This window comes from Mesoplodon densirostris, chromosome 18 (assembly GCF_025265405.1).
Source record: "Mesoplodon densirostris isolate mMesDen1 chromosome 18, mMesDen1 primary haplotype, whole genome shotgun sequence".
NCBI classification, from domain to species: Eukaryota; Metazoa; Chordata; class Mammalia; order Artiodactyla; family Ziphiidae; genus Mesoplodon; species Mesoplodon densirostris.
The window spans coordinates 1,404,512-1,428,025 of NC_082678.1; the positions used below are offsets into that span (position 1 = coordinate 1,404,512).

Here is a 23,514-nt window from a genome sequence, read left to right on the forward strand (position 1 = left end):
CATGCCGTGCGCGCGCGTGCGCCCACGGGGACACGCCCAGGCCTGGGAGGCGAGGGCGGGCCGCTTCCGCCGGCCCGCGGGCGGGGCTTGCCGAGGCCTGAACTCCGCCCCTGCTGGGCGGCATCGCCCCATTCCGCGCCAAGCGAAATCGGAGGTTATTCAGCGTGGTAACACGTGCTGCTTCCTTCCGTAGGCTACGTTAGTCCCGCGCTCTTTTACGGAAATAGAAACATACGTCTTGAAGCTTTAACACCGCTCCGAAATGGAGAAAAGGGTAGCGTATCCTTCTGTACCACGCGGTGCTCTCGGTGCCATCTTGCAGTGGAGGAAAGTGAAGATAAGCACTCGTTCCATGTTCCGACTCCTTTCTCCTAGTCTCTGCGCTTGCCGCCTCTTCTCCCTGGCTTGGTCCTCCCACTCCGACTCCCCTGATTCACAAGGTGGAAAATCAAGGCAAGAAGAGATAAGGCGGTTTCTTCTCACGCGGAGTATGGGGAGGAGTTTGCCTCCCAGTCTGGAATTTTTTTAAATTATTGATTCATTTACTGAACAAATATCTGAGTACCTATCATGTACCAGGTAAACTCTTGAAGCTCAGCTCTGAATCTTTCAGACACGGTCTTTGCTCCCACAGACCTTGAGGATTAGTGAGGGAGACAGTCACTAAATAAATAAATATATCAATATAAATTGTAGTAAGTACTCTAGCACCTTTAACTGTACGGACTCTAAAGACAGATCGCCTGGGTTGGTAATCCCAGCTCTGCCATTCTGCCTTCCTTTCCCCATCTGTAAAATGGGGCTTATAGTAATAATGGTCCCCTAAACACATAAGATGTTGCTGTGAAGATAACACAGGTAAGGCATGTAGAATAGGCCCAACACATTTTAAGTTTAATCATTAGCTATTATGATAATGAGGAGGAGAAAGTAGGGTTCTGTCAAAGAGTAAGAGAGGTCTCTCCGTGGAAATGACCTAAGGCCTAAAAGATGATGGCTCTCCAGCCAAGCAATGTGGACAGAAAAGAATTCAAAGCAGAGAGTAGCATATACCAAGGTCATTTCATTATATGAAACGATGTTCATCATTATTTTAAATAAACCTAAAACTGTCAGGATACTCATTAAGTGGCCTGAAGATGGCAAACATTTGAGAGATGCTGCTTTAAAGGGGTAGAGAAGGAACCATAGGATACTGTGAAAGGGAAGCAAAGATGTAAGAGGAAAGTTTGAAGAGTATATAGAGTCAGAAGATCAAACAAACAAACAAAAATAGAGAAACTGTTTCAAGAAGGTGAAAGTGGGCTTCCCTGGTGGTGCAGGGGTTAAGAATCTACCTGCCAATGCAGGGGACACGGGTTCGATCCCTGGTCCGGGAAGATCCCACATGCTGCGGAGCAACTAAAGCTGTGCACCACAACTACTGAGCCTGTGCTCTAGAACCCGCGAGCCACAGCTACTGAGCCCATGTGCCACAACTACTGAAGCCTGTGCGCCTAGAGCCCGTGATCCGCAACGAAGAGTAGCCCCTGCTCGCCGCAAATGGAGAAAGCCTGCGCACAGTAACGAAGACCCAATGCAGCCAAAGATAGATAAATAAATATTTTTTTTAAAGGTGAAAGTGACCAACATTGTAGAAAACTGCTGAAGGTCTGGCATGAGAAGACTGAAAAGGATCCACTGGATCCACAGTTGGAAGTCAGACTGAAATGGATTGAAGAATGAAGGAAAAATGAAGGGGTAAAATGGCAGGTGGACAACTCATTTTAAGAAGTGAAGCAGCGAGATAGGGTAAGAGCTGAAAGGAGGTTTGGGTCAAGGGAGGCTTTTTTAAGATGGGAAATTAGAATATGTTTAGTGTTGGAGCAGGTAGAAGAGAATAGCTAAAGTTCCAAATTCTTAAGAAGGGAAGGTGATGGTTTAGGCTCCAGGGCATATTGGCCTTTCCTAGGAAAAAGGGCCTTTTCTCCACTGAAACAAGAAGAAAAAGGAAATCAGTTTGTAGATGCAGCAGTGAGATGAGGGAGTTTTCAGCTGATGGTTGCTGTTTTCTCAATGAAGCGTTTTTTGAAGGTTCACCACTGCCACGACCATGGAAGACAAAAGTGTAACAATAACGTGAAATGAAATAAAAGGAAAATACTGTCCTTTGGATCTCAGAGGCAAGAGCTCCTACCCAGTCCCACACTAGGCTCTCTATGGCTCTCTTTTTCATAGATTCTGAGGCCAGCCACAGTTCAGTGTGTATTACCACTGCAGATAATGAATTCATTCATTTATCTTTTTCATTAATTCAACCAGTGCCAGCATCATCTGCTGGGCATCAGGGATCCAGACATAAAAGTAGTCTTTTGTTTTTTTGGCCGTGCCCCCGGGGGCATGTGGGATCTTAGTTCCCCGACCAGGGGATCAAACCCGTGCCCCCTGCGCTGGAAGCTCAGAGTCCTAACCACTGGATGGCCAGGGAATTCCCAAAAGTAGTCTATATAAACAAATCACAATGCCCAGTTTACAGATAACTTTTTTTTTTTTTTTTTTTTTTTTTTTTTTGCGGTACGCGGGCCTCTCACTGTTGTGGCCTCTCCCGTTGCTGAGCACAGGCTCCGGACGCGCAGGCTCAGCGGCCGTGGCTCACGGGCCCAGCCGCTCCGCGGCATGTGGGATCCTCCCAGACCGGGGCATGAACCCGCGTCCCCTGCATCGGCAGGCGGACTCTCAACCACTGCGCCACCAGGGAAGCCCTACAGATAACTTTTATAGATTATATGAGTTGGTTATTTTCTGATACTGAGATGGAAAACAACCTTATCAATCAGTGGTCTCCAGACCCCGTTCCATGTATGATACAAATGCAAAGTGTCATGGACTGAACTGTGTGCCCCACCACACACACACACACACCAATTCATATGTTCAAATTCTCAAAATCCACGGTAGGATCTCACAATGTAATTACATTTGGAAATAGAGCCTTTAAAGAGGTAATAAATTTAAAATGGGCCCCGATACAATCTGACTGGTATCCTTATAAGAAGAGGAAATTTGGAAATGCCAGGTAGGCACACAGACAGAGGAAAGGCCATGTGAGGACACAGTGTGAAGGCAGCCATCCGCAAGCCAAGGAGAGAGGCCTCAGGAGAAAGCAAATCTACTGACACCAGGATCTTCCTGGACAAACCTACTGACACCTTGGATCTTGGACGTTTAGCCTCCAGAACGGTGAGAGAATACATTTCTGTAGTTTAAAGCCACAAGTCTGGGGTACTTTGTATAGCAGCTCTGGTGAACGAACATAGAACTGAAGCCACAGTTACCACGGCGTCCCAGTCTTCAGTGTGGCCCCCAGGACTGCATCCTCCATCTGCTTTGCTGCCTCCGTCATCTTTCTCAATGTAAATCCAGCTGTGTCTCTTCCCTGCTCAAAACCCCTCAATGGTTCCCCATCTAAAATTTAAACACCACAAGGCCATCCATGATCGGACCTGCTTCTCCAGCTTTTTGCTCCTGCTCCCCCGACACCTTGAACACCCCTTTTTTTTTTTTTTTTTTTTTTTTACTTATTTATTTATTTGGGGCTGTGTTGGGTCTTCATTTCTGTGCGAGGGCTTTCTCTAGTTGTGGCGAGCGGGGGCCACTCTTCATCGCAGTGCGCGGGCCTCTCACTATCGCGGCCTCTCTTGTTGCGGAGCACAGGCTCCAGACACGCGGGCTCAGTAGTTGTGGCTCACGGGCTTAGCTGCTCTGTGGCATGTGGGATCCTCCCAGACCAGGGCTCGAACCCGTGTCCCCTGCATTAGCAGGCAGATTCTCAACCACTGCGCCCCCAGGGAAGCCCAAACACCCCTTCTTCCTATGACATCACACCACGTTACACGGCTCCAGACATGGAATGCTCTTTCCTCACCCCAGAAACGTCTACCCATCTTCCTCAGCTCACAGCCCAAGCATCACCAGCTCTGTAAAGCCAACCTGGAGCCTCATTCTCTGCCTGCCGCACACAACTCATCATCGTCTTTGTGCCACCATTTTACCTTGTACATTTTGGGGTTTGTCACACGATACTGCAAATATCACTCTTTTTCTTTAAAATGAACGTTTCTCCCTTTCAGTCTGGTGGCAGCCATCAGTTTCTCTCAAAGGTAAGCCGCCATCGGCACTTAGGAGTACATCCAGGAGCTGTGGAGGAAGAAGCAGTCCGAGGTTACGCGCCTTCTTCTCAAGGTGTGCTCTTAGTAGCACTGCCGGCTCTCTGCACTCCACAGGGCCCTCCACCCCACCCAGCCTGACAAAGCACGCAGACTGGGCTACAAGGCCAAGCAAGGTTATGTCACATATCAGACTCCTGTGAGCCGTGCTAGCTGCAAATGCCCAGTTCCTAAGGGTGCCGGCTATGGCAAGCCTAATTATCATGGTGTTAAACGGCTAAAGTTTGTTTGAAGCCTTCAGTCTATTGTGGAGGAGTGAGCTGGGTGCCACCATGTGGCTCTGAGAGTCCTGGATTCACACTGGGTTGGTGAAAATTCTACACACAAATTCTTTGAGGTTATCCTCGTTGATCCATTCCATAAATCTACCAGAAGAAATCCTGACACCTAGTGGATCAGCAGTCCAGTCCACAAGTACAGGTAGATGTGAGGGCTGACGTTGGCAGGTTGAAAGAGCTGTAGCCTTGGAAAGGGCCACAAGTTCCACCACACCGCTGGTGGTTCTCACCATGCAGCTTGGAGATGGCACAGTACTCTCCAGCTCCATGTTACTGCTAATATAAGTAATGCTTGTGGGCTTCCCTGGTGGCACGGTGGTTAAGAATCTGCCTGCCAATGCAGGGAACACGGGTTCGAGCCCTGGTCCGGGAAGATCCCACATGCCACGGAGCAACTAAGCCCGGCGCCACAACTACGGAGCCTGCGCTCTAGAGCCTGCGAGCCACAACTACTGAGCCCATGTGCCACAACTACTGAAGCCTGCGTGCCTAGAGCCCATGCTCCACAACAAGAGAATCCACCGCAGTGAGAAGCCCGCACACCACAACAAAGAGTAGCCCCTGCTCGCCTCAACCAGAGAAAAGCCCACGTTCAGCAACAAAGACCCAACACAGCCAAAAATAAAGTTTAAAAAAAAGTAATGTTTGTGAAATTCTTACCTAAAAATTAGGATATTCATGTCTAAAAAGTGTTTTTTAACTTGTCTGTTAAAACTAGTTGTCTACAGATTGTTTCATGAATGCATTGTCAAATTATGAAAACTAAAGTGCAATAATGTGTGAATACTATAAGTGATGGTATATCTTGTTTCTAATAAGATAAATACTTTTGTCTTTGCTTTATCCTTTTAGGAAGTTTATATGTCAGTGTTTAAAATGCTGTTTTGTACAATAGGTGTAAAATACATTATGTAGAAGAGGAGTGCAGAAACTAGCCGTGCACATGTCGGTGCATGTGGTGAAACCTACAGCTTCACTGGAGCTATGCAGTGCTCTGCTGGGTTACTCTCCAGTGGCTGTTTTATGGAATTTGGCAAGGATAGACTTCTTTTTTTAAATTAATTTATTTTTGGCTGCGTTGGGTCTTCGTTGCTGTGCGTGGGCTTTCTCTAGTTGTGGCAAGTGGGGGCTACTCTTTGGTGCGGTGCGTGGGCTTCCCATTGCAGTGGCTTCTCTTGTTGCAGAGCACGGGCTCTAGGTGCAGGGGCTTCAGTAGTTGTGGCATGCCAGCTCTAGAGTGCAGGCTCAGTAGCTGTGGCACACAGGCTTTGTTGCTCGGCGGCGTGTGGGATCTTCCCGGACCAGGGCTCAAACCTGTTATCCCCTGCACTGGCATGCAGATTCTTAATAACTGTGCCACCAGGAAAGCCCAAGGACAAACTTTTAAAATTGGATTTTGCTTGGAAATATGAAGGATGTCCTAATCCTCTGTCATGATCATATGCAGAAAAGTAATGAAAGTTGACTAGGGGCTACATTTTTAGATTTAATCTAATATTCCATATCTGTGACTGCTGCTTCCGAAAGGAGAAAAGTTTAAAAGAATGCCACCATTTTTAAGAGAATTCAATAAACATGTTGCAAGAGGATTCTCTTACAAAAGAAACAAATCCTGGTTAACCTAAACAAAATTGCCTTGGTCTCCACAGTACCACTGAAGTTCACTTAAAAGGCAGAGGCTCCTGACTCAATCCCATGACTCCACGGGATCTGTAGAATACTGAATTTCATGCAAAATAGTAATGGTATTTATACTGGCATATACTGAAACTGATGGAAATTGAACATCAAGTAAATGAGAAGGGAATTATAAACCTTAAGGTTTGTAAGCTAGTAACGCTAGGATTGGGAAATGGATGGTCATCAGATACCTTTCAAGTGTGGGAGGATAGAAAAAGTCAGCTTTGATCAAAATTGTAAATACTTGGGGCTTCCCTGGTGGTGCAGTGGTTGAGAGTCCGCCTGCCGATGCAGGGGACATGGGTTAGTGCCCCGGTCCGGGAGGATCCCACATGCCGCGGAGCGGCTGGGCCCGTGAGCCATGGCCGCTGAGCCTGCGCGTCTGGAGCCTGTGCTCCGCAATGGGAGAGGCCACAGCAGTGAGAGGCCCGCGTACTGCACAAAAAAAAAAAAAAAAAAAAAATTGTAAATACTTTATCTGTAGTGCTAGTTTGTGACCATTTTACCTTTGGCTAAAAAATAAGGTTGGCTTTATTTAAAAGTAACATCATTGCTCAGTCTAACAAGTGTTAAAAGTCATCTTGGGTCAACCCAATTTATCCATTCCCTTAAGGCTACTGAGAAAAGTCATGTAGTTGCTGTTAATACAAGTTCATGGTTTCCAATTTAACTACATTATTTTTTTCATTCCTGTTCAACCTACCCTCAAAATCCTTACCTTTCTATAAACTTCCAAGTCACCAATTATGCCTTCTTTAATATTCAGCATACCACCACATCTGTTTGCTTCCCATCTTCCAGTAGTCCAGGCTTTGTTTACCTGGGTGAATTTGAGTGTGTAGGAAATATGGAAGAGTAATTGCTCCAATTCTTTCCAATTCTGGTTTTGCTGACTTAATAGGTAGTTTAATTTTGAAATCGAATTGCTGGTTTCCTTGAACCAATTTTTCTCCTATTCTCTTCAGGTCTTTTAAAAGGCTCACTTAGGGAATTCCTTGGTGGTCCAGTGGTTAGAGCTCTGCACTTCTACTGTGGGGGGCGGGGAGTGGGGGATGGCAGGCAGGGCTCAATCCCTGGCAACTAAGATCTTGCAAGCTGGGTCTTGAGGCAAATCAATCACTCAATCAATCAATCACTTAACTGATTTCCATAAAATAGGTAACAGGCTCACAAAATCTCTTGAGACCTAAATTCCTTTCCACTCAAAAAACAAACAACAACAAAAGTTAAACCATACATTTTGTGTGTAAAGGTTGTTCAACTAAAGGAATAAATGTCTGTTAATTTTCCTTTCCTTTTTTTGGTTGCGCCACTCAGCTCGTGGGATCTTAGTTCCCCGACCAGGGATCAAACCCGGGGCCCAACTGGCAGTGAAGGTGCCAAGTCCTAACCACTGGACCACCAGGGAATTCCCTAAATTTTTAAAAATAAAAAATAAATAAGGGACTTCCCTGGTGGTCCAGTGGGTAAGACTCCGCAATCCCAATGCAGGGGGCCCAGGTTCGATCCCTGGTCCGGGAACTAGATCCCACATGCATGCCGCAACTAAGAGTTCGCATGCCACAACTAAAGATCTCGCATGCTGCAATGAAGATCCCGCGTGCCGCAACTAAGACCCAGCGCAGCCAAATAAGTAAATTTTTTTTTAAAGAAATTTATTTATTTATTTTTGGCTGCATTGGGTGTTCGTTGCTGTGTGCGGGCTTTCTCTAGTTGCGGCGAGTGGGTCTACTCTTCGTTGCGGTGCATGGGCTTCTCACTGCAGTGGCTTCTCTTGTCACGGAGCGTGGGCTCTAGGTGCACGGGCTTCAGTAATTGTGGCACGTGGGCTCAGTAGTTGTGGCTCGCAGGCTCTAGAGTGCAGACTCAGTAGTTGTGGCACACGGGCTTAGTGGCTCCGTGGCATGTGGGATCTTCCCAGACCAGGGCTCAAACCCGTGTCCCCAGCATGGGCAGGCAGATTCTTAACTGTGCCACCAGGGAAGTCCCTAAGATCCTTTTTAAGGAAGGGAAATTTGACAAATAAATCCTTATAAAGAGAACTCACAGATTTTGATCCGCAGTAACTACCAAGTTTTTTGAACTGCTTTTTAAAAAAAGAGGCCACTACCTACTCCTCTGTCACACAAATTGTGCTAAAGAGCCCAATTCCAGTACTATGCACATTAGCTTCAGATGGAGTATCATGCTGGATCTGAGAATTAAAGTTTAAATTGGAGGACAAACAAAAATGTAAGCTCGGGCTTCCCTGGTGGCGCAGTGGTTGAGAGTTCGCCTGCCGATGCAGGGGACGCGGGTTCATGCCCCGGTCTGGGAAGATCCCACATGTCGCGGAGCGGCTGGGCCCCTGAGCCATGGCCGCTGAGCCTGCGCGTCCGGAGCCTGTGCTCCGCAGCGGGAGAGGCCACAACAGTGAGAGGCCCGCGTACCGCAAAAAAAAAAAAAAAAAAGAAAAAAAGTAAGCTCAAGCAGAGTTCCAGTTCACCATAGGATCAATTTAAGTGTGCAGTCAGTTTATATTCAGTACCACCTGGTGTGCCCTGTGTACTGTGTGAATGACTGTATCATGATAAACAGATTTGGGTTTTTCTTAAACAGTAGCAAGAAAAATGCTTGCTGTGCAAATCCTGGGCTGCCCCAATAGAGGCAAATGAAAACCCCATGCCTAAATTTGTCTCTTCCTATCTTATCTCCTCTCTGCGTTCAGACCTTTCTCTTTTTCACCCCAGGGTTATTCCTTAATCCTTCCGACCCCATCTGCAATCTTCCATCCTGTGCCACATTGGAAGATGTCTCCCGGGCGCCTGAGCTCAGCAAAACAATACTTTTCTTTTCCTCCGGCTGGGTAGTAAAGCAGTGCCAGCCCAGTCTCTGAGCCTCATTAGATTGATTAGGCAAAGAATTCAGGCAGAATGCTGTTTATACTTTGCACCGTTCCTCTCCCCAGCTTCTGATATCAGAGACCCGGATAATTCCAAAGCCTCTTTGGTGTTCTCTTCCTTCTTTTTTCCTTACATGGCCTTCACGAAGAGTAATTAATTAAGATTTAAAAGCAGTAAAAATCACATTTTATAGACTCTGAGCATAATATAAATATTTTTCCTGAAAGCCAATTTAGAAGAAATCTCTAAAATGAGATGTAAAACAACAGCAATTGAAATAAATAATCGAACTGAATAGTCCCAAGCACTGTCAAAAGAAGAACCGTGTACTCTATCTCTGCAATAATAGGCATATAATAGGATCGTTTTCAGCCCATTTCCCCATCCTGCTGGGCAAGAGTTGGTTCAGATAAGGAAAAAGAGCGAAACAAACCGGGGTGGGGGTGGGGAACACCAACTATTTTTGATGCCTGGTAAACAGCCTGCGCCAGGGGATAAGGCTTTTCTGGCTCTCAAACACCCATTCTTCCCTTTCCTTGTGTCTGTCCTCCTCCCTGGGAGCTGCGGGGTAGGGAGTTCTAAAAATAGTCGGTGAATCACGGCAGATAATATTGTGCAGCTGTTACATAAACAGCCGGCCCGCGCGGGCGCCGAGGGTAGGAACGGAAAATATCTGGGTCAGGGTTGTCACTCCGAATAGGTTCCCCCGGAGCCGGCCTGCGGGAGGCGCGGCCGGGAAGAGGCTTGGGCCCACGGGCCGGGAGCAGCAGGGGAGTGGCGGGCGGCCCTCGGCGGGGTAGCAGAGGCAGCTGGCCGGGCGCGGGCGGCGGCGCGAGCTGGGCGGACGTGCTCCGCGCGGTCTTCCCATGGCGGGGAGCGGGCCGCGGCGGCGGCGGCGCTGACCGGCCGGGACTGGGCGGGCGGGCCCGGGCGGGGGCCTGGGGCTGAGGGAAGATGAGCGCTCTCCTGGAGCAGAAGGAGCAGCAGGAGAGGCTGCGGGAGGCCGCGGCCTTGGGGGACATTCGGGAGGTGCAGAAACTGGTGGAGAGCGGGGTGGATGTGAACTCGCAAAATGAGGTCAACGGCTGGTAAGTGGGGAGCGGGGGAGGCCTAGGGTCAGAGCACCCGGCCCGGGCGCGACCTCGGCCTAGCGCTGCCCGCGACGCCCTCTAAGGCGTGGCCGGGCGCTCCCGGTCAACGAGGCTGTGCGCTCTGGAGGCCAGACCTGGCCCCCTCTGCCTCCGGTAGTCAGCGGAGCGTCGTGTCCAAATCCCGGCCCACGTGGTCCTGCCCCGGCAGCGCCCACCCGAACCCTGGCGCCCGCCGTTCCCCTCACCCCACCCCTAACGTCACTCTAATGTGGAGCTCACCCCAGTTCGAGTCTGGAATTACTATGAAGAACACGTCCGTGCAGAGCAAAGAGCATAAGCAACTGATCAAATGTGGATCTTCTCAACTAGCACGATTTCTTTTCCCAAGACAAGGAAAAACAATCACTTGCATCCCTATTCTGCTTCTCTGTTGTCTCCTCACTGCCTCAGTGATTTGCTACCACCTACAGCTGCCTGTTGCAGGAAGACCCATTCATTTATCCTGGAGAGTGTTTGCTTTGTTTTCGTACAACAGTTTCAAATATGGGACTTAGATGCCTGCATGCAGTTGAGTCCTTTCCAACTAAATAAGGAATCTCATTTTAAGATGTGCTGGTGGTCAAGTTTTAAGTTACTGAATGTGGTATTCTTCTGCTCTCTTCGCATTTAAATTTTAATTTTTTATTTGATCCAGGTAATGCTTAACCAACCTATTTTGCTAGCTGAGAGTTAAAGTGAGTTTGCAAATGTTTTATTTTTTAAGGTGGAATCGTACAGTTTGAAACTAAAAGGGACATTGGAGATGGGTTCAACTCCAGAGAATAACCTGCCCGAGGTCACACAACTATTAATATAAAAGCCAGGACTGGAGTCGCAGTTTCCTGACTTCCTCACAAATCTGTCTACCAACTTACCCTAAGGAAAACAGCCCGGGTAGCTGTCCAGAAAGCCAGAAGACAGTAGAAACTGCTTTTTTGTTTTGTTTAAAAGTGTTTGCAAACTAGCTTGCTTTTCTCTGTGTGTGCCATTTCTAGTATTGCTATGTGCTTCACAAGCTGCGAATCATTGTTTCGGCACTGGGAGGCAGTGTTGTGTACAAGAATGAGCCTGGTCTTTCCTGCAGGTTCTTCTCCATTCCTGCTTAGATATACAGCCTTGCCCGAGTCACTTCATTTTCCAGTTATTTCAGAAGAGTGTTGTGAGCATTTAAGGAGATGCAGCATGATATAAATAGCTAACATTTATTGAGCTTGCTCTGTAGTGCAAACAAGCTTCCAAGTGCTTTATGTGCATTATCTCATTCACAACTACTCAGGGACATGGCTATTGTTATTCTCTCCATTTTGTAGCTGAGGATACTGAAGCCCAGGAATATTAAGTAATTTTCCCAAGGTCACAGAGTTTACAGTAACGGATGGAGCTGGGAAACAAACCCAGCATCTGCCTCCAAACCATACTTCCTCTTTTTTTTTTTTTTTTTTTTTGGCCACACCCAACGGCATGTGGGATCTTAGTTCCCTGACCAGGGATCGAACCCGCACCCCCTGCAGTGGAAACATGGAGTCTTAACCACCGGACCACCAGGGAAGCCCCCAAACCATACTTTCTTAACCACATAGTAGGTGCTCAGTGAATGTAAGTTGGTTGAACTATGAAGAGGCTTTCATAGATTTAATTGGGGGAAGATGTCTAACAGGACTTCAAATTCAACATGTCCAGTGTTGAGTTCCTGGTCTCCCTCATATCCCTAATTGTCCCCAGCCTGCTCCTGAGTCCTCATCTCAGCATCTGAGGCGCACAGGCCAGAACCTTTGGTTCCCTCCTTGCCTTCTGTCTTTCCCTCACACCCCACATCCAGTCCAGCTGCTAATCCTGCCAGCTCCACTGGCAGCGGTGTAGTTAGAATCTGACCATTTCTCACTAGCTCTACCACTACACCTCTGGTGCAAAGCCACCATCATTCCATCACTTGGTTTAATGCAGTAGCCTCCTAACTAGTCCTTTTACGCTACATCTTTTCTCAGCACAGCAGCCAGAGGGATCCTGACTTAAAACATAAGTCAGATCATTTCATTCTGCTCAAAAACCCTTTAATGGCTCCCGTCTCACATTGAGTAAAAGCCAACAGGGTCCTACAGTTTCGACTCCTTGTCCCTGCATCCTCTGTCTTTACCTCTAAGCCTCACCTCCGGCTTTACCCCCTTGCCCCCTTCATTCTGCTCTCCTGGCCTCCTTGCTTCTCCTGAAAACACCAGGCACAATGTTGATTCAAGGCCTTTGTGTTTTCTCTTCCCGTCATTTAAAATGCTTTTGTTCCCTCACCTCCTTCAGGTCTTAGCTTAGATGTCCCCTTAGTGAGTCTTTCCTTGGCCCTCAATTTAAAATTGAGCCATGCCCCTTCCCTGTCTCTGGCATTTCCTAATCCCTTTCCTCTCTTTATTGTCCTTATAATACAATCTCTGTGTACCATAGTGTTTTGCTTATTTGCTGACTGCCGCAGTTTTCTCATCTGTAAAGTGGGAGAATGTTGATAATAGTAGGTAACTCATGGGTTGTTTAGAGGATTAAGTGAATTAATATATGTAAAGCTTTTAGAACAGTGCTCAGTATGTAAAACATTATGTCTGTGTTAACTATTTTTTCTTTTTTAACTAGTATTTTTTTAAGCAATGTGCTGGGTAATGGGATATAAAGGTTATCCTCAAAAAACATAGTCAGCAGCATAGAAAAGCAGAATGGTCACTGCTTTCAATTCTTAGCTGCTCAGTAACCACAATTTCTGCACAAGTGAAATTTGTGCCTCTGGTCTGAAATACTTCCCAGCACTGAAAGGATGCCCAGTGCCTCTGGTCTGAAATACTTCCCAGCACTGATAGGCTATTCTGACTGCAAATTTAAAGCTTAAAGAGCTCAAGTTCAAAGATAGAGCGCCCACATCAATTGTAATTCAAGTGTCATGCATACCCCTTTGCTTTAAGGAACAAGTATAATAGCTCATGAAGAAGTTGAAAATATTGCCTGGCTACAGTGCCTGTGAGTTCTGGCCACCCAGAGCCACACAGGTCTGGACTATAAATGATGATCACTCAGGGTACAGGGCTGTGGGGGACGTGCTATGTTGACTTAACTCCCCTTTACATGGTGATGCTTTAGCTAGTTGGTTTGTCCCCAGGTGTCTCAGATCCACTGGCAGTATATTTCTTCCTTCACTCTCAAGCTTGTCGTGAACAAGTGATTTACTACTAGCAAGTGAGCACTTTATTTCCAAAAGGAAACATACTTTTCTCATCATGCTCCATTCATTTTTGAGTGCTTGCTTATCATTATAATTATTCATTTCCAGGCTTTCAAGACATCCACACACAAACACACTCTCAGCTGTAGTTTGGCCAGAATCAAGGATATATGGGATCCTTCTACTCCGAGTAATGCCCACCTTGTCCTTGGTTCACTCATTCAGCAAATATTAATTAAGTACCTGTATATTCAAGCAGATACTTCCTTACCTTCACACGGAGCTTATATTTTAGAAGTCCATATCAAGACTCTTACCTTATTTTCCCCAAATCGGCATTCTTTTCATCATAGAACCTTCTAAAGACACCTGGATAATCTAATTCTAGTGAGTAATAGTTTGGAATGTCAGATATCACTCTGAAACATCAGTGGAGTTGCTCCCAGCCAGCCAGACAAGCTGGCTTTCTGTAAGTCATAAATATTAAGGTGCCCAGGGCAAATCAGCTTTTTCCTGGAACCAAATGTACTTTCTAGATAGTTATATTTCTCAGGTGGGTGACCTAATCCTCACTATTGAACATATGTTCTATTCTTTACCATATTCATATTCGTCTATAAGCTCTGAAGATATTTATCTCAGTTCAATTAGAGAGTTGGTGAGTGAGGACATTTCAAAACAGAGGGGAGGAAAAGAAAAACAAAAACAGAGGGGAGAAAAGTCATTCCCTTCCATAATAACGTTCAACTTTGGCAACTGGGGATGAATTTAGTAGCTCTATTAAGTTGGAGTATTGGCTAGCATGTTAATTATATTTCTGTGCAGTGTTAAGATAATAGCTCTTTAAAGTGTGCATAATCCCTTCCTGTGTGTACAATAGTAAATAATTAGTTTTACCTAAATGAGTCTAATACTTCAGAAGAGTTCTCAAAAATTTTGGCTGTTGATGTACATTTTTTAAGTGCTTTAGGAATTAAAGTACGTGTGCAGTGCCTTAAACACAAGGCATTGCACACGTACTTTAATTCGTAAAGCACTTGAAAAACGTAGCCTTCTGGAGAGAACTAGAGAAGTGAACTCTTAAAAATGGAAATTTGGAAATCCTTTGTGTGTGTGTGTGTGTGTGAAGGAGAGAAAAGGAAAGAGGCAAAGAGTAACTGAGATTCAGACAGGAATCTGCTGTAGTAATAATTTTAGTGAGAGAGCAAGCTGCAGATGAGAGATGGCTAGTAGCCTGGTAACATTTAATCTTCAAGTGACATTTGGTGCATATGAAGCAAGTTTCCATCGTCTCTTAAAAGGAATATGGCCATGTAAAAATATAGTTTAAAGAGACTGGTACAATCTAATGAGCGACACTGATAGAGTTAACACACAGGATGATATCAGTAGAGGTATCTAGCCAGCCAGGCAGCCAGCCAGCCTTCTGAAAGCCATTGAAATAAAGCTCCTAGGATAAATCAGCTTTTCCCAAGGGCCAGAAATGAAATTGAAAAATAAATTTTAAGCATATTAAATATTTCGATCATCTGCTTTCTGAAAAGAGAAGTTAAGATTACCAGCCTGATTTTCTGGTTCTAGGTGAACTCTAACACGCTTGTATATATTTATTTACTGGTGTGTAGAATTTGAAATCCCAAATCACCTCTCCACTTTTTAAATCACTCTTTTTTTCTTTTCTTTGCCATAGGACCTGTTTACACTGGGCATGTAAACGCAATCATGGTCAGGTGGTCTCTTACTTGTTAAAATCAGGAGCTGACAAAGAGATTCTTACCACCAAGGGAGAAATGCCAGTCCAATTAACATCAAAGAGAGAAATTAGGAAGATTATGGGAGGTGAGTCTGTGTTTTGAGGCAACTTTTGATTTTGTCAACCTAATTTAAGACTTACGGTATTATTGTACATATTCTTGATGCCAAACAGCCAGTCTGTTTCTAAAAACAAGATAGTCTTAACTGTGTCAAGATAATTATTCCGTACTGTTTCTGGAAAGGTAGGCATTATAAAGGTTTGGTTTTTTATCTGTAAACTTTAAGGTGATAAAAATGGTAATGATAAATGTGCAGTAAACACTGATCAAAATATGTGTTGTATACCAAAGGACACTAGCTTTCACAAGATGCTCTTTACTTTGTAATTTGTAAAGGGCTATGTAAACGTTCTGTGTTTCCGCCTTTTTAAGTGGAAGATGATGATGATGACCATGACGACCTCCCCCCGCTGAAGAAGGAGTCCGAGCTGCCCTTTGTTCCCAACTATTTGGCCAACCCAGCCTTCCCTTTCATCTATACCCCTGGGTCGGAGGATTCAGCCCAGCTGCAGAATGGGGGCCCCTCCACACCTCCGGCATCACCCCCTGCAGATGGCTCGCCTCCATTGCTGCCCCCTGGGGAACCTCCCCTGCTTGGGGCCTTTCCACGGGACCACACCTCTTTGGCACTGGTTCAGAATGGGGATGTGTCTGCCCCATCTGCCATACTCAGAACACCAGAAAGCACAAAACCAGGTCCTGTTTGTCAGCCACCGGTGAGTCAGAGCTGCTCCCTGTTCTCTTCTGTCCCGTCCAAGCCACCCATGTCTCTGGAGCCTCAAAATGGGACGTATGCAGGACCAGCACCAGCATTCCAGCCATTTTTCTTCACCGGAGCATTTCCATTTAATATGCAAGGTAACCTCTCATCAGCAAACAGCCTCTGCAACAGGGCAGGTGGTGTCCACAGGTCTAGTGCTTTACTTCCTGGTTTTCTGAGGAGTGGGGGTGGGATTTATTTGTTTTGCGTCTGATTACAAACTTACAGAAAAGTTGCAAGACTAGTATAAGGAACTCTCTTTACTCAGATTTACAAGTTATCTTTTGCCCTTTTACCCTGAACTACTTAAGTGTGTTTTTCCTAAGAACAAGGATAGTCTCTTACATAATCACCGTATAATGACCAGATTTAGAAAATATAACCTTGACATAATAACCCATAGTTTATATTTAAATGTTGTCAGCTGTCTCAGCAATGCCCTTTGTAACTATCTGCACTCCCTCCGCTCCTGTCCGCCTCCCAGGATCAACCACTGCGTTTGGCTATCATGTTGTTATAGTCTCCTTTAATCTGGAGCATTTCCTCAGCCTTTAGCTATCATTTTAGACCTCAGATTTTTGAAGAGTCCAGGCCAGTTATTTTGTAGAATATGATTTCCTTTCATTTTTTTTCTCTATTTATTAGTGGGTATTCTACTATAAAGAAGGGCTTTCCCTTCTCCTGCATTTGAACTCACTGATTCTTATTTTACTTATTGGGTTATAATCCATTAGTATCATTATTTTGATATTCAAATTATGCCAGATTTATCCAGAGGGAGCCCCTTGGAGCTTGTTGTCGTGTCTCTTGGACATGTCCATCGTTCTTGGAGCACTTCCTTACTTTGTGGTACAGCAGGATGTTTCAGTCTCCCTAGTATAACTTTCCCCACCCCAGCCTTGGAATCAGCCGTTTCTCCAAGGAGCCCTGGTTGTCTTCGGGGGAGACCGGTATCCAGGCACCAGAGTGTGGGCGCCACGTGTGCTCGGTGCTGCCAGCGTCGTCTCTTCTAGGCTCACTCAGAGGACAGAGTTAGAAAAGAAAGAAAAAAGCACGCAAACAATAAAGAGCAATTGAGTGATGAAAGGAAAGATGCACCAGGAAGATGTAAACTAAACATGTACCTATAGTGACATTGCTTCAGAGCGTTCCAAGTTCTCCTTTAATTGTTACAACAAACCCATAAACTGGGTGTTGTTTACATTTAATTTAATTTATTTATTTATTTTGGCCTCCCTGCATAACCTGCAGGATCTTAGTTCCCGGACCAGGGATTGAACCTGGGCCCTGGCAGTGAAAGCGACGAGTCCTAACCACTGGACTGCCAGTGAATTCCCATTACGTACATTTTACTTGTTTATTTTTTAAGATTTTTTTTCTTGGCTGCCCTGCACAGCATGTGGGATCTTAGTTCCCCGACCAGGGATTGAACCTGCGCCCCTTGCATTGGAAGCATGGGGTCTTAACCACTGGACCGCCAGGGAAGTCCCTATGTACATTTTAGAAGTGAAGAAACTTAAATGCAAAGAGATAGGTAATTTGCCCAGTATCACATATCTAGTACATGATAGAGCGGGGTTATACCCATTTGTACCACAGGCATTCAGGGTTCAAAAGGTCACAAAAAGTAGACTTGAAAGCAGCTCCCACAATTTATGACAAAAGCAACAAACTCTCCATTGATATTTTATATCAGCGGTCCCCAGCCTTTTTGGCACCAGGGACTGGTTTTGTGGAAGACAGTTTTTCTACAGACTGGTGGGGGGAGGGGGAGAATGGTTCAGGTGGTAATTCGAGCAATGGGGAGCCCCAGACAAAGCTTTGCTCGCTTGCTACTCACCTCCTGCTGTGCAGCCCCGTTCCTAACAGGCCGTGGAGTGGTATTGGTCCGTGGCCGGGGGTTGGGGACCCCTGTTTTAGATGAAAAGTAGGAAATGAACATATGCTTCCTGGATATCAAGCTGCATGCTGACTTGAGAGGATTAGTAACGTTTAAAAAAAGAAAAAAAAAAGGCAAGCAAACACAAATATATGTATTTTTTTCTGTATTTCTATATCTATTTAATCTAGATCTTTTAAAAAAATATTGAAAACTGTAAATTAATCCTAATACCTCCAATTCCAGTCAACACCACAGGGCATAGTCTAGTCTTACCTTTCTTTTTCTGTATCAGTAACTCCCTCACTTTCTGTTTTTGAGGACCTGTTACTATTGTTGATAACAGTGGCCCATGGGTGGCGTGGGGGATTCATATATAAGGAGCAAAGCAGAACCACTAAATGCACATGGGTGCACGGCTTGGGCCCTCATGGCAGCCGGGCTCGGAATTTAGGAGCAGACTGCTTAGACCCCAGACCCACGAGTAATGGTGTTTGCTTACTCTCAAAGCCAAAATCCCTCCCTTATTAAGGTGTACTGAATTCAAATCATAGTTAGACTTTAATTTTTATCAGCAGCTTAGCTTTTTGCTCTTGTACTGTCTTTATTGCAAGGATTTTCATATCATAAATATCCTTAGATCCACAATTGTTAAATCTTTATAGAGTAACTCTTGTACCGTTATCTTTCCCGTGCCTTCTTTTCACCTCGCTTCCCCGTACCCTGCTTATGTGTAGTTTGATACCCAACCCATTCTCAAGCCTGTACCTGCTTAGCTCCAGCGGCAGAAGTAAATTGTCCTTCTGTATGGCTGGGATGGTTGTCTGCCGTCTCCCCCCGCCGCCCCTTTACTTTGTGAACCACAGTCTTAGATACAGGGAGGACAATGCAACTGCACCAGCAGAGCTAGAACTGGGCCTGAGCAAACCATGCTGTAATATTGTGCTTAGTTTTCTCATTGGGTGGCACAGGCCTTAGCACAGGGCATGATTAAGGGTAACCATCTTCTGGAAAAGGTCTTAACTTACATCGGGTTACTATGCCAGAATCATTCATTAACATTTCCCCCCCTTTTCCCTAGAGCTGGTACTCAAGGTGAGGATTCAGAACCCATCTCTTCGAGAAAATGATTTCATTGAAATTGAACTGGACCGACAGGAGCTCACCTACCAAGAACTGCTCAGAGTGAGTTGCTGTGAGCTGGGTGTTAATCCTGATCAAGTGGAGAAGATCAGAAAGTTACCCAATACTCTGGTAAGAAAGGTAAGAAAGGTCTGTTAAGTGGTTGCTTTTTCCATTTGGAAAATACCCAGCTTCCTCCTTGGGTATATGAGTCATAGTTGAAGAAACGAGAAGAGAATAGAAAAAGAGCAAAGGGTGTTTTTCCATTGAGCTTTCTTTCCTCTGCTGGGCCTATAGAGACATAGGCATTTCTGAAAGTGGTAGGATACCAGAGAGAATGTTCTGAATTTACCATTCACAGGTACCTATTTTTGGTTGTTTTCTCTTTAGTGATCTGTAAGGATTACCTTAGTGCACTATCACATGTGCCTTGTGTTTTATAACATAAGAACCAGGCTAAATTATAGTGCAAATCTACACAGATACATGTGTGGTCCTCCCAACATCTCTGGGTTCCCTGAATGTCAGGCTTCTGGCTTCTCGGAGCCCCTGAGGAAAACATCCCTGCACTGCCTCTCCCTTCGAGGTGTGCTTATCTTGTAGCAACTGCTGTTAAGGCCTCCTACTACTCCAACCCAGTTCACACTCCTGGGGAATTTCCTGCACTATCACTGGTATCAACACAGCACACCAAACACATAGAGACAAGCGGCTCCTCTTAATCTGTTTAACCTATTTTTGTTTTAGGACAAAGATGTTGCTCGACTCCAAGATTTCCAAGAGCTGGAGCTGGTTCTAATGATAAGTGAAAACAATTTTCTGTTCAGAAATGCTGCATCCACACTGACCGAAAGGCCTTGCTACAACAGGAGAGCTTCAAAACTGACTTACTAATGCCGCAGGGACTTTTATCACTGAGTCCTGTGACGGGTGTGCATCACCTCTGGGCCAAGGACAAGCCATTGATCTAAATGCCTTGGATGCCCCAGAGGGCCCCTGGTGCCACTGTGTCGGATACACTAACGTCGTTCTGCCAAGGTAGGAAGCCCCCGACCCCGAGCAGCGGTGCCACTCTTCCGGGCCTCTTGGTGCACAATAAACCTATTGCTTGAAGCTGTGAACAGCTGAGAAGTGGCCTGGAGAGGCAGAAGCCGACGGTTCTATATCCAGTGTGTTTTTTTTGTGCAGAATGTAAGAGAGTTGCCTGACAGAAGCTGAGAGAGAGCAGAGCCTATTTCTGGCTAGTCCTGTTGACAGTGCACCCGAAGGGCCGGGAAGCGCTTCTCTTGGGGTTGCATGTTCACGACTCTCCAGAAACGTGAACTGACTAGAGAGGAAAACTGGGGAAAGCACAGGTACTGGACATAGGAATTTTGGTGTGACTTGTGGCTGTGAGGTTTCACATAACATATTTATAAATGTTACTCAGGTTAAAATTATTTAAGAATACAGTTACCTAATTGTAAATATGCTGTTAACCAAAAGAGCTTCCCCTCCCTGACTTTTTCCGTTGTAAACACTCTTGACTTGCTTCTGTCTCTAGATTGCCATTGCCTAGACAGTCATCTCTGCATTAACGCCCCTTCATGGTCACTAGAGGGCTCTCTGACGCCTTCTAAAAGAGCAACAGCTTTTTTTTTTTTTTTTTTTTTTTTTTTTTTTTTTTTAACTGAAGCGATCCCTGTCTTCGTGTTTCTGTTTCATTGCACCGAAAGAGAAGAGCACAAACATTGCCAGTCCATGTTCTCCACTTTCATTTTCCACTACAAATGAAAAGCAATTTTCCAGACTGAATCCTTTGCTATTTTAAAGGTTATTGTGGGAAACTGAGCTAAAAGGAGTTAGCATCTTTATTTTTGTATCAAAGATAAAGATTATTTTGAAACTATTGGGATTTTTACACAGCTCTGAAATCTGTTGCTTTTGTAAACAAGTTGTTTGATCTTGGGCATCCTCCACAACCACCACCAACCCACTTAACAGAGTCAGTTGTGAGTCTGCCAGGCTTTGTCCTCCAAACAAACAAATACCTGATTAAACTCTTGAGCATGGCATAAGAATTTTTCTGAAGAACGCATTTAAGGATTCTTTTCCTTCCCTTCAGTGTCATTAATGTTAGAAAGAAAAGCTACTGTCTTGTTGAAATAAACAGCTTAACTTTAGAGACAAGAATGAGCACACTTAGACAAACAGGAGGGCAGGGGTTTGAGGCCAGCTGGTGAAGAGCGTCCCCGCCGTCTCAGGAAGCTTTCTCCCCGTACTGCCTATAGTTTCCAAAGAAACTGAACTTCCGAACTGTGTTAATTTTATTGGAACACTACAGATTGAGAGAGAACGTGCAGAAGATGTCAGTGGAAGAGAATGTTGTGCTAAGCTAATGGCCTCCCGCTGCTGCTTAAATGCTGAGCTGTGGTTGAGGTGTTTTCAAGGCCAATGTGGAGTCACTCTGTTCAGTGACTTAATTGTATTACAGCAATTACGGAGGGTGAGTTACTCACCCTTGTGCAGTGTTTGCCTAGCAGAGTAAAGGTTATTTATTACTCACTTTCTCTGAAGTACTTTAAAGAAGAAACTTCCCTGTGTTTCAACCAGTCAGAAGATAGTCTGTCCAGACAAACTAACCCTTTCTTTCCCCTTACCTTTGAAAAAAGTTACAATTTACGGATACCCTTAAGGCTAGTTTTATCCTGGAATAAATAAATTCAGTATTAATTCATGTCTAAATCATTGGGGTTAATACTCTTCCAGCCATCCAGATCAATTAGAAATTCTTGGAAGCAGTTGAAGCCCCTGGCTGGGAGGTGGCCTACAGAGAAGTAGCTCCAGGGCATTTCCCGGGCTTAGAAATGGAGGCCGAGGGAATCTCAAGTGAGAGGTGGGCCCTGCCCTGCTCTCTCTTCTCCCTTATAAAGTCCTCTGTGGTCAACTGACTCTTGCGTATGGCAGTGAATTAGACTGCACAGTTGCTGGTAGGTGAGTTTAAAGTCTTAATCTATGCATTCAGAGAAATATTTTTATATGCTTTGTGTAATTTACAACAAGGATTTTTTTTTAGCTTTGTTAAATGTGAATTCTCCCCTCCTCCTCCACTGCATATTTAAAGCATGTGCTCACCCTATGTGTAAACATTCACTGAAGATTTTTCTCTTCGTGAACTGCTGACTGACTGTGCAAGCATAACAAGTATTATTAAAATTAAAGATTAACGGACGGAACCCACATTCTTTAATTTTGGCCTCCTAAACGGCACTATACTTCTAGTAATACGGGGTTCAAATTGTTGGACAGTTCCAGGGAGAAAACCCTCTGGAGGAAGAATAGGAGGGACTGGTCCCCACCGGAGCCTCCTCCATCCTGCTGTTGCCGTGGCGTGCACGCCCGTCAGTGGCACCGGAGACAGATATTTTGTGCGGTGTCTTCCTCTCAGTTCGCAGCAGTCGGCTTCATTTCCCCAGAGTAGCTGAGCCAGCTAGACGGAGGTCACCCTCTGTTAACCACATGTTTTGATGATCCTGTTTACTTTACACAACTGAGCCTCTCCTTTGGGCTGTCAGCACCTCTCAGGGCCTCAACGAGCTCAGAGGCAAACTCCCAAGACAGGAGAGGAAATACAGCCTTACACCTTCAGATCTTCAGCTGAGAATGATGCCGAATGTATCTGCATTTCTGTTGGTTTGGGGCAGCTAGAGCCTCACAAGCCAGATGTCATGCCAAATCGGCCTGATAAATCAGGGAGCACAGCAGAGGCCTTTCCTTAGCTCCAAGGAGACGAGGCCGAATAATTGGGGCATCTGTGCTTCCATACTTGCTTTATCACAAGGATGGACATCTTCTATCCACTCATAAACATCCTGGGCAGAAACAGCCTGCCAAAAAATGTGATTAACCTTTAACAAATGGTCCTGCAGCACAGGCTGGCCCGATGCATACAGAAAAATCAGATCAAAGGAGCCATCTCCACACCTACTGCAAACCATTTAGGGTGGAGGAAAAAAAAAAGCCATCACCCACAGCCAGTCACATTATACCAAGAGTAAAGTTTGAAGAAATGAGAGTCAGAGGAGACCAGAAAACTTAGTAAGGTAACAAAGAGAAGAGATCCCTTCCAAATAGAAGGCCGTGTGCCAGGTCAATTCTGACCTGCAGAAAAATAAACACTTCATTGGCTTGCTCAAAAAAAGCAAATTTAATTCACCCCTTCATCTCATTTACCAGCCTGGGACTGTCAGGATAGGGGGCAGCCTCTGGCTGCTCTGTGCTCCAACATTCAACTTCAGCCACAGTGAGGAAGGTGAATGACTTGGAGACCTCACTGGTGACGGGGACCTGTCTGGAACAGACTGTTAACGGGGCAAGGAAATAAAGCACCATGCATTTCTCATCCCCTAGGGCAGCGGTCCCCAACCTTTTTGGCACCAGGGACCGGTTTCGTGGAAGACAGTTTTTCTGTGGATGGGGTGGGGGGATGGTTCAGGCGGTTATGCAAGCGACGGGGAGCGATGGAGAGCAGCAGATGAAGCTTTGCTCGCTTGCCCGCTGCTCACCTCCTGCCGTGCGGCCCGGTGCCT

The 23,514-nt window shown here is 45.5% G+C and overlaps 1 protein-coding gene and 1 pseudogene across 2 annotated transcripts; both read left to right on the plus strand.

Moving 5' to 3' along the window:
- The first annotated feature begins 1 nt into the window (after position 1).
- Positions 2-9,993, plus strand: LOC132478456 (large ribosomal subunit protein eL15-like; annotated as a pseudogene).
- ANKRD40 (ankyrin repeat domain 40) lies at positions 9,939-22,157 on the plus strand. Of its 2 annotated transcripts, none has more exons than XM_060082272.1 (5): positions 9,939-10,133; positions 15,062-15,210; positions 15,558-16,043; positions 18,906-19,078; positions 19,694-22,157. In XM_060082272.1, exons 1-5 carry the CDS (start codon positions 10,000-10,002, stop codon positions 19,838-19,840), a joined length of 1,089 nt encoding a protein of 362 aa, XP_059938255.1. In that variant the 5' UTR covers positions 9,939-9,999; the 3' UTR covers positions 19,841-22,157. The 2 variants fall into 2 exon arrangements, with proteins under 2 accessions (XP_059938255.1, XP_059938254.1); XM_060082271.1 differs by having other exon boundaries at positions 9,941-10,133; positions 18,906-19,087.
- Positions 22,158-23,514: the final 1,357 nt, after the last annotated feature.